General features: G+C 36.7%; 1 protein-coding gene across 7 annotated transcripts in view; it reads right to left on the bottom strand.

Annotated features, from left to right (window-relative positions):
- Nucleotides 1-14,406, bottom strand: part of RC3H1 (ring finger and CCCH-type domains 1) — a 92,484-nt gene that overhangs the window by 49,709 nt on the left and 28,369 nt on the right. For all 7 annotated transcript variants that reach the window (XR_010319396.1, XR_010319397.1, XR_010319395.1 and 4 more), the window contains exon 2: nucleotides 3,667-4,043. Coding sequence is in view for 4 of the 7 variants with exons in the window: in XM_010591110.3 (XP_010589412.2) it covers nucleotides 3,667-3,897 (231 nt within the window). In the remaining 3 variants the exon portion in view is untranslated. The remainder of the gene's footprint in view (nucleotides 1-3,666; nucleotides 4,044-14,406) is intronic.

The raw sequence follows: 14,406 nt of genomic DNA, 5'->3' as shown, positions 1-14,406 counted from the left end.
AATGCATACATCCAGAAACCAAAACCAAAACCTAACCCAGTGCTGTTGGGTTGATTCCAACTCATAGCGACCCTACAGGACAGAGTAGAACTGCTCCGTAGTTTCCAAGGAGTGCCTGGTGGATTTGAACTGCCGACCGTTTGGTTAGCAGCCGTAGCACTTAACCGCTATGCCACCAGGGTTTCCAACATCCAGAAAGAAGGGCCCAAATCAATGAATTATCCCTACAACTTAAACAAACAGAAAGGGAGCAACAAAAGAAACCCACAAGCACCAGAAGAAAGCAAATAATAAAAATTAGAGCAGAATTAAATGAAATTGAGAACAGAAAACAACTGAAAGAGTTAATAAGACCAAGAGCTGGTTCTTTGAAAAAATTAACAAAATCGATAAATCACTGGCCAAAATGACAAAAGAAAAAACAGGAAAGGAAGCAAATAACCCAAATAAGAAATGAGATGGGCGATGTCACAACAGATCCAACTGAAATTAAAAGAATCATATCAGATTGCTATGCAACACTGTAACAAATCCAAAAACCTAGAAGAAATGGACAAATTTCTAGAAACACACTACCTACCTAAACTAACACAAACAGAGGTAGAACAATTTAATAAACCCATAACAAACGAAGAGATTAAAAAGGTAATTAAAAAACTCCCAACAAAAAAAAGCCCTGGCCCTGATGGCTTCACTGGAGAATTCCACCAAACTTTCAGAGAAGAGTTAACACCACTACTACTAAAGCTATTTCAGGGCATAGAAAAGGATGGAATACTTCCAAACTCATTCTATGAAGACAGCATATCCCTGATAGCAAAACGAGGTAAAGATACCACAAAAAAAAAATTACAGATCTATATCCCTCATGAACTTAGGTTTAAAATCAGGAAATGTGTGCCTCAGGGTTATATCCTTTCACCATACTTATTCAATCTGTATGCTGAGCAAATAATCCAAAAAGTTGGAGTATATCAAGAACACAGTATCACGATTGGAGGAAAATGCATTAACAACCTGTGATATACAGATGACACAATCTTGCTTACTGATATTGAAGAGGACTTAAAGCACTTACTATGAAGATCAAAGACCAAAGCCTTCAGTGTGGATTACACATCAACAGAAATCCTCATGACTGGACCAATAAGCAACATCATGATAAACAGAGAAAAGACTGGAATTGTCAAGGATTTCTTTTTACTTGAACCCACAATCAACACCCACGGAAGCGGCAGTCAAGAAATCAAAAGATGCATTGCATTGGGCAAATCTGCTGCAAAAGACCTCTCGAAAGTGCTAAAAATCAAAGATGTCACCTCAAGGATTAAGGTGCACCTGACCCAAGCCATGGTGTTTTCAATTGCCTTAAACGCATGTGAAAGCTGGACAATGAATAAGGAAGACCGAAGAAGAATTGACACCTTTGAATTATGGTGCTGGTGAGGAATAGTGAATATACCATGGGCTGCCAGAAGAATGAACAACTCTGTCTTGGAAGAAGTACAGCCAGAATGCTCCTTAGAAGCAAGGATGGCGAGACTCTGTCTCATATACTTTAGACATGTTATCAGGAGGAACCAGTCCCTTGAGAAGGACGTCATGCTAGGTAAAGCAGAGGGTCAGTGAAAAAGAGGAAGACCCTCAATGAGATGACACAGTGGCAGCAACAATGGGCTAGAGCATAACAACAATTATGAGGATGGCTCAGGATTGGGCAGTGTTTTGTTCTGTTGTACACAGGGTCACTATTTGTCAGAGATGACTCAATGGCACCGAACAACAACAACAACAACATGTACTATTTAGAAGATAACAAATATGATGTTTCATTCTTTCCCGACTAGTTCTAGAGAAAATGTTCCCTTCTGTTTCATACACTATTAGACATTTGGATAAAATCAGCTTAGTTAATTTGAATCAGGCACATTTGATTGAACTCATTCATACTCAGCTTCTACTATATTCCAAATCCTTTGTAAAGGTCTGGAAATTGAAAAAAAAGAAACTGAATCAGTTGCAGTCAAGATGACTCCGAGTCACGGCGATACCACGTGTGTCACAGTAGAACTGTGCTCTTTTGTCTGAGGCATTTCTGGGTGGATTTAATCAGTAACTTTCAGTTAGCAGCAGAGCACTTAACCGTCTGGGTACGGATGCACTAAGGATACTATCCTCCAATTGTATAAACATTAGTTGTTTCAGTTATGACATGAAAAAAATCACAAAACCCACTGCCATTGAGTCAATCCTGACTCACGGTGACCCTGTAAGACAGAACAGAACTTGCACCATAGGGTTTCCAAGGCTGCAATCTTCACAGAAGCAGAGCATCACGTATTTCTCCTGCAGAGCAGCTGGTGGGTTCAAACTGCTGACCTTTCACTTAGCAGTCGAGTGCTTAACCATTGTGCTACCAGGGCTCCTAGTTGATAAGACAAGGTCTTATTCGTTATAGAGAATAAGAATTAATTCAGCGCCAGTCAACTTTTTAAAGAAGCCTTGTTATTAAAATGTCATATATTTGAAATTATTAAGTATCATACTGGAATTCTGAAATAGAAAGAAAAAGTGATTGTGAAATAAAAAATTAAGTACAGAAAAAAAGACAAAGAATCAACTGTATTTTCCCTTTTGACAACTATTTTGTGGTGTTGCTAGTGACATTATCAAAATAGGGTTGTAAATAAACTAAGTGTTTCTCTCTGAATAAGCTATTCTACAACAGTGCTTCCTTCCTCCAAAATACATAATATCAACCTTCCCTGTTTTGCAGCTGACAGGAACATCAATCTAGAAAAGATTAGTGGTGCCAGATCTAAATTTCCAGGATATCTATTTGGAAAATGATTTATGATAAATACATGGGGCTTTAAACTCACACTACGCAAATACAGTAATGAGATAAATAAGAATTGTATCCAGCTCTCAAAAACCTGATCCCCTGGTTGGCTCCCTAGGCCTTGTGAACTCTTCTGAAGATACCGATCTCTAATTTGAGAATACTGACAGAAAGCTTTTCAAGTATTACCTTCAGAATTACCAGACTAACTTTCATATTTAGGTGTCTAGATTGAATCCGCCACGTGCTCCTTGGAAACTCTACGGGGCAGTTATACTCTGTCCTACAGGGTCGCAATGAGTTGGAATCGACTCGACGGCAGTGGGTTTTTTTTTTTTTTTTTAGAGATATTTGCTCCTACTCTAAATAAATGGTTCCCCAAATGTATGTTTTACAGTTTTGTTTTGTATTTTGATTTTATTTTGTTGTTTATGCTTTACACCCTCCTCATCTTTTATTTCCATTAGGGTCTACTAAGAAAATATGCCTGAAGCAGCTTCACCTCATCTATTGAATTAAAGTGCAATGATTTTATAAAGTGATATTTTCCTCAATGCAAAGAGGACCATATTATTTTAGATTCTCTCGTGATCTAAATAGGTAGGATTGTTAAAAAGCTGACTGCTAGATTAAATGAACTATGACTGAAAGACACTGGACTACAATAGTCTCCTAATATACTGAATTAAAGGATATGTGCAGTATCTAACAGAACTGTGGCTTCTTAAATAAATAGCAATGTTACCCAATTTTAATTCAACAAGTTTCTCTCAGGAGGAACACACACATTGAGAAATCAAAAAGTATTAAATCATTCATCTTACCTGAGCACCCACTAGCTGCAGCAACGCTGAGTTCACAGGGAGGAGCTCAATGTCTGTATTGATAGTGGTCTGGTCAAATGGGCAAGCCTTGCGGTGGAGTTTATTCAGGCACATCTTGCAGACAGTATGGCCACAGCCCAAACTGATGGGCTTTCGAATTGTTTCGTCGAAAGTCTGAGTGCAAATTGGGCAGGAGAGGAAATCCGTCCATTGTGGAGCTTGTACAGGCATTGCTTCTGGAGTTACAATTTACTAACACACACACACACACAAAATCTAAAGCAAAGATTCCACTGGAATCAAAATCTCTGAAAAAAGTTTTTTTTTTTTTTTAATATCTTCTGTAGATACAGTCAGCACATAGTGTGAAATATAACCTGGAAAATAAAGAAAGAGGAAAAAATTGAAAATGTTTGCCTTTTCAATTCAACTGTTAAAAAGGAACCTTGAGTCCAGCCTCATCCTACAGCCTTTTATACCACATTTAAATTGATAAAGTATCATCTATATGAAGCTTTCTATGAGATAAGCTTAATAGTTCATTTCAATGCCTATAAAGAATTTGACCCTACGCTAATCTTTGTAATGAAGTGGAGTTGATGGTTCTATAAGTATGGCCTTGTAGAGAGCTTAAAATTTGCTAATTAATTATAATGTAAAGATAAAACACAACGTTTTATTCTCTTAAGCACTAAGAGAATAATATACAACTATACAACAGAAACAAGTACAAAATACAAATATTTTATAGCACATCATTATAATTTTTTTACTATTTATAGAGCTATGCACCAAACACTGTGCTAAATGCCTTACACAGCAAACTTAGAAAACATAGCTAGTGTTACCCTAAGTGGCATAGTGGTTAAGAGCTACAGCTGCTAACCAAAAGGTTGGCAGTTCAAATCCACCAGGAGCTCCTTGGAAACCCTGTGAGGCAGTTCTACTCTCCTAGAGAGTCACTTCTCAGAATCAACTCCACAGCAAGGGTTTTTTTTTTAAATCCTAAAGGAGCCCTGTTTGGCACAATGTTTAACTGCTTGGCTGCTAACCTAAAGGTCAGTGGTTCAAACCCAGAGCTGCTGCATGACAGAAAAGACCTGGCAATCTGCTCCTGTAAAGATTTACAGTCTAGGAATCCCAATAGGGCAGTTCTACTCTATCCTATAGGGTTGTTATGATCTGAATTGACTCGACGGCGCACAACATTATTACCCTGGTCCCTGGGTGGTGTGAATAGTTAGATGCACAGATACTAACAAAAAGGACGGAGGTCTGAACCCACCCAAGAGATGCCTGGGAAGAAAGCCTGGAAATCTGCTTCCAAAAGATCACAGCCATGAAAACTCTACGGCGTGCAGTGCAGTCCTACTCTGCCATGAGTCAGAATTAACTTGATGGCAATTGGTTTGGTTTTGTGGTTACTGTTATCCCACTTTGGAAACCCTGGTTAAGTGCTCTGGCTGCTAACCAAAAGGTTGGCAGTTCGAATCTGCCAGGCGCTCCTTGGAAACTCTACGGGGCATTTCTACTCTGTCCTATAGGGTCACTATGAGTCAGAATCGACTCAACGGCAGTGGTTTTTTTTGGTTTTGGTTATCCCACCTTACAGAGAAGAGAAATGGAGGTTTAGAGAGACTGAGTAAACTAAAAAGAGAGAGTTATTAATTTGGATATTCTGGCTGAACAGCCCAAATGCTTAATCATATTACCACCCATAGATTACAGGTTAAATATAAAGAAGGGAAAACTGCTTGTAGTTTCATTCAAAAAGCATGGAAAGTACTGGAGTTGCTATAAACCAATGTCACAAAGTTGCACTCCCTGATAGCTACTGACTTCACAGCCATTTAGTACTTATGGCAAGCTTGTTATCAAATATAAAGGGAAGATCATTTCTAATCTTGTCTTCTTGGCAAGATATGGAACAGATGGCCACCTCCTTCTTTTTGAAAGTGTCAAGGAATCCTGTTCCCCTTATTCTTCCCACCTCACTGGCTATTCTGATCTCTGAATCTTTTAAATGCTGGAGTTGCCAGGGCTCTGTCTTGGGCCTCCTTTTCTCATCATTTTCCATCTTAAAACCCTGAAATGGCTTTCCATTATATTTCACATAATCCTGGACTTCTTACTCTGATTTATAAAGCCCTAAATGATACAATCTTTAACTACTTCCACAACTTTATCACTTGTCCTCATCATGCCGCAACCCTCTAACTACTCAGGTGAAGCTTATTCCCATATTAGTCTTAGCACAAGCTATTCTTACTATCTGATCCTTGAGGTGGAGGCTTCTCTTTATCACTTATATATATCACCAAAAATGTCAACTTCTCAGAACCTTCTCTGAGCATTTAAATTCTAAAATAACCTCCAAGTCTCTATTTTGTCACCTCAATTATCTGTAAAAGATTTCCATTACCTATAAATTGTATTTTTCTTGCTTATATTTGTTTACTCAACGTCTCTCTTCCTTCTCTTCCCCTATGAGAATATAAATTCTGTGATAACAGGGACCTAATTTGTCTTGTCCACTATGAAAACTATAAATTCTCATACCAATTCAGGTACACTAAAAATTTCACAAATAGGTTCTAAGAGTTTATAGACCTATGAGAATTTATTCACAAACTGTAGGGTATTTAAGAACTACAGATTAAGAAATTCTAACTTACATTTTTCTTTTATGAAACTTGAAGTTAAGCAAGTATTTCAATCTTTACTACATGTGCAACACGGTAGCAGCAGAAAATATGGCCAACATTAGTTGTACAGACATAAAATACCTCACTATTTTCTCATATGATTTCAGGTCATTGCTATCAAAACAAATTTTCCAAATATTTCTGCTGTAAAAAGAATTAAAAAAAAAATAAAATCATAAAATTTTATTGGTTTAAAAAAACCTTAGAGAACATCTAGTTCTAGTTTAGCTAATTTTTCTGAATGATAGCTAACTTTTATCATGTCCCTACAAGTAAAAAAATAGAGTTTTTTCAAACAACTCTTTTCATTTATCTTGAAAACCCAAAGAAGTTGGAATTATTTTACTTAATTATAAAGAGAAACAATATAAATAATACTCAGAGAACTTGTACAAGGTCACACAGGTAGTGAGTTGCAAAGACAAGACACAACAAACGCCAGGTCTACCTTATACCAAAGCCTATGTCCTTTCCACTATATCATTTTGCCTAACATGGAGGAGACCAAAGAGAAGAGAAGTAAAATAGTTTTGCTTGAAGTCATGCAGCTTGCTAATGGCAGAGTTTTGGTGCTTCCCCTCACCCCACACTGGATTACCTTGCATACAAACCCACCACTGGACCCCTAAAAGGTTTGGAAAATATCCTTGCCATATTAATACTAACAATATTTGGCCTAGATCAAAGCATCAGTAAATCTTGGAAATAATATGCAAAACTGCTTATTTATACAAGCTTATTCTTCTGGGGAGAAGATCCATGGCTTTTATGAGATTCTCAAAGGTGGGTTTTTTAAGGGCAGAAAATAAGAATCACTGACCCAGACATACTGAATTAAAATAACTGCTGAAAACAAAAGCACAGAAAAAGTAGAAACAAATTTATTTTAACATATACTTCTGTATTTATAATACAGTCTCCACAGATATTTTAAAATTATATAAAACAACTTTAAAGTAATATTCTTGTGGGTCAGAAAATTTTTAAATGATTACAGTGAAATATCTTCCTCCACCTTTATCTACCATGCTTTTAGTTCCCAACCCACCACTACAGGTAAACCATTGTTATCACTTCCCTTTTAGCTTCTTTATGCGTTAAAAAAAAATTTTTTTTTTTTTTTAACGCATAAAGACCAATATATACATATTTCTTAGTCTCTTAGTACCAGAAATACCTCCAGTGGGTGGCTTTAACAGACAGAGGTTTATTTTCTCAGGGTTTAGAAGGCTAGAAGCCTGAATTCAGGATACCAGCTCTAGGGGAAAGCTCTCTCTGTCCTCTCTGGAGTAAAATCCTCGTCTCAGCTACTCTAGTGTTCTCAGCATTCCTGGCGATCTCCACATGGCGATCTTCCCCTCCCCGATTTGTGCTTGCTTGCTTCATTGTCTAATTTGCTCCTTTTATATCTCAAAACTGATTGGCTTAGAACACACCCTACACCGAGAAACCCTATTATCAAAAATCCATAGGTATAAAAAAACAAAAACTCCGCTTTCAAGTCAATTCCTACTCATAGCCACCCTACAGACAGAGCAGAACTGCCCTACAGGGTTTCCAAGGAGCATCTGGTGGATTAAAACAGCCAACCTTTTGGTTAGCAGCCAACCGCTTAACCACTGTGCCACCAGGGCTCCATCCATAGGTATAAAATCAAACCAAACCCATTGCCATCGAGTCGATTCCAACTCACAGCGACCCTATAGGACAGAGTAGAACTGCCCCAGAGTTTCCAAGGAGCGTCTCGTGGATCTGAACTGCTGACCTTTTAGTTAGCAGCCATAGGTCTTAACCACTACAGCACCAGAGTTTCCTCCATAGGTATGGGGGCTAGGATTTATAACATATATTTTTTGGGAACACTATTTAATCCATAACAAAGTATAAATTCAATGCTGTTACTCACAATTCTTCTCTCCCCTCACTAAGCCAGTTTTTAGGAGAAATTAGAGCTAGAAATGGTTTTCAATTTCCAGTGAAAAAAATTAAAGATCAGTGATCTGACAAAAATGTTTTACTGATTTTACTATGTGCCAGGTCCAGTACCGGAAATAAAAAATGGTGGACAAAGGGTCATTCCATGTCTACATGGCGCTTACATTTTTTCCTTCACTAGATATAAATGGTGAGATTTCATTTCACATGCTTTGGACATGTTATCTGGTGGGACCCATCTCTGGAGAAGGATACCATGCTTAGTAAAATAGAGGGTCAGCAAAAAAGAAGGAGACCCTCAAAAAGAGGGACTGACACTTTGGCTGCAACAGTGGGCTCAAACATAGCAACGATTTTGAGGATGGCACAGGACCAAGCAGTGTTTCATTCTGTTGTACACAGGGCTGCTAGGAGTTGGAATTGACTTGATAGCACCTAACAACAACAGATATAAATCAATAATCATACACATAACTACATGATTGCAAATTATGCAATGGTGATATATGATAAGGAAAATACAGGGAGCAATGAGGACATATGAACAGAGGGAACTTATCCAAATTGGGAGAGGCTGTGTGGAGCATTATTTCCCTGTTGTTGTTGTTGTTAGGTACCATTGAGTTGGTTCCGACTCATAGCGACCCTATGTACAACAGAACGAAATACTACCCAGTCCTGTGCCATCCTCACAATCTTTGCAGCCACTGTGTTAATCCATTTCATTAAGAGTCTTCCTCTTTTTCACTAACCCTCTACTTTACCAAGCATGATGTCCGTCTCCAGGGTCTGGTCCCTCCTGATAACATGTCCAAAGTATGTGAAACAAAGTCTCACTACCCCTGCTTCTAATGAACATTCTGGTTGTACTTCTTCCAAGACAGATCTGTTCATTCTTCTGGCAGTCCATGGTATATTTATTATTCTTTGGCAACACCAGAATTCTTCTTTGGTCTTCCTTACTTGATGCCCAGCTTTCACATGCATACGAGGCGATGCAAAACACCATGGCTTGTGTCAGGTGGACCTTAGTCCTTAATGCGACATCTTTGCTTTTTAACACTTTAAAGAGATCTTTTGCAGGAGATTTGCCCAATGCAATGTGTCATTTGATTTCTTGACTGCTGCTGTCATGGGCGTTGATTGTGAATCCAAGTAAAATGAAATCCTTGACAACTTCAACCTTTTCTCCGTTTATCATGCTGTTGACTTTTGGTCCAGTTGTGAGGCTTTTTGTTTTCTTTATGTTGATGTGTAATACATATTGAAGGCTGTGGTCTTTGATGTTCATCAGTAAGTGCTTCAAGTTCTCTTCACTTTCAGCAAGCAAGGTTGTGTCATTTGCATATTGCAGGTTGTTACTGGGTCTTCCTCCAATCCTGGTGCCACGTTGTTCTTCATACGGTCTAGCTTCTCAGATTATTTGCTCAGCATACAGACTGAATAAATACGGTGAAAGGATACAACCCTGATCCACCCTTTCTTGACTTTAAACTACGCAGTATCCCCTTGTTCTGTTCAAACGACTGCCTCTTGATCTGTGTACAGGTTCTTCATGAGCACAATTAAGTGCTCTGAAATTCCCATTTTTCAAAATGTTATCCATAATTTGTTATGATCCACACAGACGAATGCCTTTGCATAGTCAGTAAAATACAGGTAAACATCTTTCTGGTATTATCTGCTTTCAGCCAGATGTAGGCTGAATAAAATTTCTTACAGAAAGAATAATGTATAATATGTGTGTGCAGAGTCTATGTAAAGGGGAAGCATAACCACAGACTTGGAGAGTAGATGGGATATAGTGTAATTGGCGAGCTAGAAGAAAAATAAAACAACTACAGAAAAAACAAAGCATTGAGCAAGCAAGAGAGAAAGGTATGAGATGAGCCTGAAGAATTAACAAGGACCAAATAACACAGAATCTTCTAACTCATTTTACAGGATTTGGTCATTGTATGAAGAATAATATAAAGCCACTGAAAGAGGTGACCCACTTCATCCTTTTGCTATTCCCTAATCAGCGATGTTAGTCTCACTCATCATAGTCCACACTGGGAGATCTCCTCCAGGCCCAAACAGGAAGTACAATCCAATAATAAAATGTGATTTCTTTTTTTCTGTCCTGGGCCCTGAAGAACCTATATGCTGTTATACCAGTAACATGCCTATTTTAAGAAAACATGACATGCAAAATTCCTAACAGAGAAGAGATAAATTATTGTGGTTGCTCCTATTACAGAAAGATAGTTTATTTTGCCAAAGAATTCATAATACGATTCTTTTAAAAGAAAGGCTAGAAATCTTTGTATTCAAAAAAAACCTGAAAACACTATGTGTCCAGCAGTAGGGGAACAGCTAGATAAACAGAGGTATACCCATACTGTGGAAAGGCAAGGTACAATTAAAGAGAGACAGCTTTATGCATATAGAAATGGAAAGAGATTGAAGATATATCGTTAAGCAAAAACAAAACTTGCAGACCAATTTATACAACATCATTTGTGTTTGGGGTGGGGAAAAAACCTTACATATTAATTAGTCTCTGTATTAATGCATGTAAGAAAAAGGAAAGATCCCTAACAAACTATTCACAGCAGTCACACACTTCGGCAACTTAAAAAAACGTATATAATCATGAATTACCTATATACCGTACTTTCACAAACAGCGCGCACCATCTGCATGTGTTTGCCAGCTGCATCCCCCTGTGCGAGGCACCCTCACAAGCGTTGCCATGCCAACCCTCTTCCACATATACACTTACGAAAACACCTTGTGGGAGCAGGGCAAGGCCAGCAAACAAATGCAGAAGGTGCACATTATTTGTGTAAAAATACAGTAAGTGCAAATAGATTTGAAAGAATGAAAAGAAAAAAAAGAGAGGAGCTAGAGTACATATAGAACACAACTTAGGATAATTTTTAAGTAAATTAAGACTATCCAAGACATTTTTCCTTATTAAGCTAAACTTTTATATATTTGGGCAGCCAAATCAGCAAAACTTACTAGCTTTTTTCAGAAATTATTAAAATTCTCCTTATAACTTGTCTGTAATTTATCTCTTTCAAAGAACTAGCATGGTTTTATTACTATCATATTTCACTTCCATCTCTAGTAACTTAGCAAAATGAGATATATAGTTGCTAAACTCTTAAATTTTTCTAATAAAATAGTTCTTAGAGCTTTACTTTATTTCCTGTACAAGTCTTAAAAAGTTGTATTCACAACTTCCTAATTTTTTTAAACAAGATTGCAATTTTTAAAGAAATTATGAAATTCTTTTTTACGGAGGACATTAAAATTGTTACACCACAACTTCCTGTGCAACATTCCAAATAAAAGTAAAGATAAAATCAACTTTTAATTATTTCTAAGCACAACAGACAATTGTAACAAACTTGATAGAATCTACAGCCAGTTTCTCACTAAAATGAAAAACAGTCTTTTGATCATAAAGACACATTCGAGAGACCAAAGAGAAAACAGTATTTAAAAAGTTTGACCATGCCTGCAAAATCTGATGATTAAGAACAGTAAATTGCTCTTAGATTATTTTATTTCAGGGATTACAGAATCAGAAAGCAAACATTTTTTTGAGACTTTTAGTGTTATTTAATTGTAGTTCCTAGATTTAAGAATTTAAACTTTCTCATTCTTTAAACATGCTTCTCCAAACTCACATTCTCCAAGCTTCTCAAAGGCAGTTGTTTACATCATCTTCAACCACAAAACTTATCTTAACCATACAAGGCACATGACTTAGTGTATACAGTAATCAAACATTCTTTCAATCAAGAACAAATATATGAAACAATTACTAAAAGACCAACATCCAGATTCTTTGAAATTCCTCAGAGAAAGGTTGTCAGTAAACTAAAAACAAATAAATAAATAATCACAAAACAAAAACAATCCAAAATAATTCCATTCATCAAGGGGCACATGTTAGGGCCTACAGACCAACCACCTGTGTGAGTTACTGGTCAGTCCAAATCTAGCTCATTAGGAAGATTTCTACTGAAACAGAAGATGAGTGATGAACACTATTTCTCAAAAATCCAAGAAGTATGTTTTCTGCTGCTCTCTGACAGAAGCAATGATTAACTTTCCCAAAGGTTTAAATAAGGTGTACTCTTCTACATAAACAGCAACATTTAATGATTTAATAGATATTACAATATACAAATATAATTAAATAGCAATCAGTCCAAGACACTGAAAAAACATCAAATTCAAAAATACCATCCAAAAAAAAATACCATCATAGCATATAATTTTCCCAATAATATATATTTTAACACCAGGAAGAATGCTCACAGAAAACGTTTTTAAAATTGCTTTATTTGGTTACATGTTGTCTTCATGTCGCTGATTGGAGCCACTGTACAGAATCTGACATTTGACATTTCACTATTTAATCTACCTGAAAGTTCTAAATTCTGCCCAAGAACCATCACTTTCTTAAACCTTTACACTTTTTTTTTTTATCATCATTTGACTTTTTTAGGACTTTTTTTTTTTACAAAGAAAAAATTGCTTATTAACATAAGAAAATTATTTCGGTGCACAGCAGACAACAAGATCACTGACTTGTTTCACCAGCTAAGCTCACTAGTATGTAGAAACCAAACTGCAAACCTTGTAGCTGTTCAATTTAAATTCATGCCTTTGAAAAATAACAAGTAAACTACACCCTGTGAGTCTTAAGATTTAATTGTGATTAAAGCAATTGCCAAAGGTCTACTACAGACAAAATTATGATGTCACGACGCACTTGGTTTTCTGATAATCATTCATGTGTCGGACATTGTGCTAGATGTTTTCCTATTCCTCTTATCTAAAATGTTCACCAGAAATCTAAACTACAGCACTATAATTTACATTAATAACTAACACTGTTACGCACTAACTAGGTGCCAGATGTTACCTTCAGTGCTCTATATACAGTGTCTAATTAAATCTTCACAGCAATTCAGTAATGTAGTTATTATTCCCATTTTAAAGATAAGGAAACCAAAATGCAATGCAGAGAAGTACCCAAAATTACAAAACTTGTACGTGACAGGACTATGATTCAAACTCAGGACAGCCTGACTCTCAAGCTGGTATCTGAAATCCTATAATTTCTGCTTTCTTACAGATGCCAGTTAATAGTTATTATGGAAAGGGAGCTTTCAGGGTGATGGAAATGTTCTAAAACTTGTTTGTGATGTTTTACAACACTGTAAACTTACTAAAAATCATTGAATTGTGCACTTAAAAGGAGTGAATTTTAACCCCCAAGACTATCGCCCTGAGATACCCTTTATACTTTGTACTGAAACCAACCCCGGAGGTCACCTTTCAGATAAACAACGGTTTGGTTCATAAAATAAACAATATCACCTGTGAGTATCCTGTTCCTTTAAAAAAACATCTACTTGAGACCAAACTGTCAACTTTTACCCTCAAGCAAAGATGAGAAGGGGGAGGAGGGGTATGGAAGTTAGATTAATGGAAATGGAATAACCAGAATGAAAATAATGAGAATGTTAACATATTGTGAAAAATGTAACTAATGTCAGTGAATGATGAGTATAGAAATTGTTAAATGGAAACCTAATTTGCTGTGTTAACTTTCACCAACAAAGACAATAAAATATTATAATAAAACATGGGTCAATTTTATGGTATGTAAATCATACTACACAATAAAGCTGTTAAAAACAGTCATTAAAAGTCTTTTATTAAAAAGTCTTAGTTTTAAGAATTTTAAATACAGTGATTTAAGAATATAAAGATACTTCTCAGATTTGTTTTATAAGCAAAGTAATATCCCTACTAAAAATTAAATTATACTGCTTTGGAGATTTCATTTAAAGATTGGTAAAAAATTATTACCATCTCTTCTACTTTTGTTTTCTAGTCGCCATCAAGTTGACTCTGGCTCACGGCAACCCCATGTGTGTCCAGGTAGAACTATGCTCCACAGGGTTCTCAATGGCTGGTTTTGCAGAGGCAGATCACCAGGCCTTCCATCTGCGGTGCCTCTGGGTAGTCTCCTACCTCCAACCTTCTGGTCAGTAGCCAAGTGCTTAGCCATTTGCACCACCCAGAG

Source organism: Loxodonta africana, chromosome 25 (genome assembly GCF_030014295.1).
Source record: "Loxodonta africana isolate mLoxAfr1 chromosome 25, mLoxAfr1.hap2, whole genome shotgun sequence".
Taxonomy (NCBI): domain Eukaryota; kingdom Metazoa; phylum Chordata; class Mammalia; order Proboscidea; family Elephantidae; genus Loxodonta; species Loxodonta africana.
Note: the sequence above shows the minus strand (reverse complement) of the source record. Positions and strands in the feature narration are given on the sequence as shown.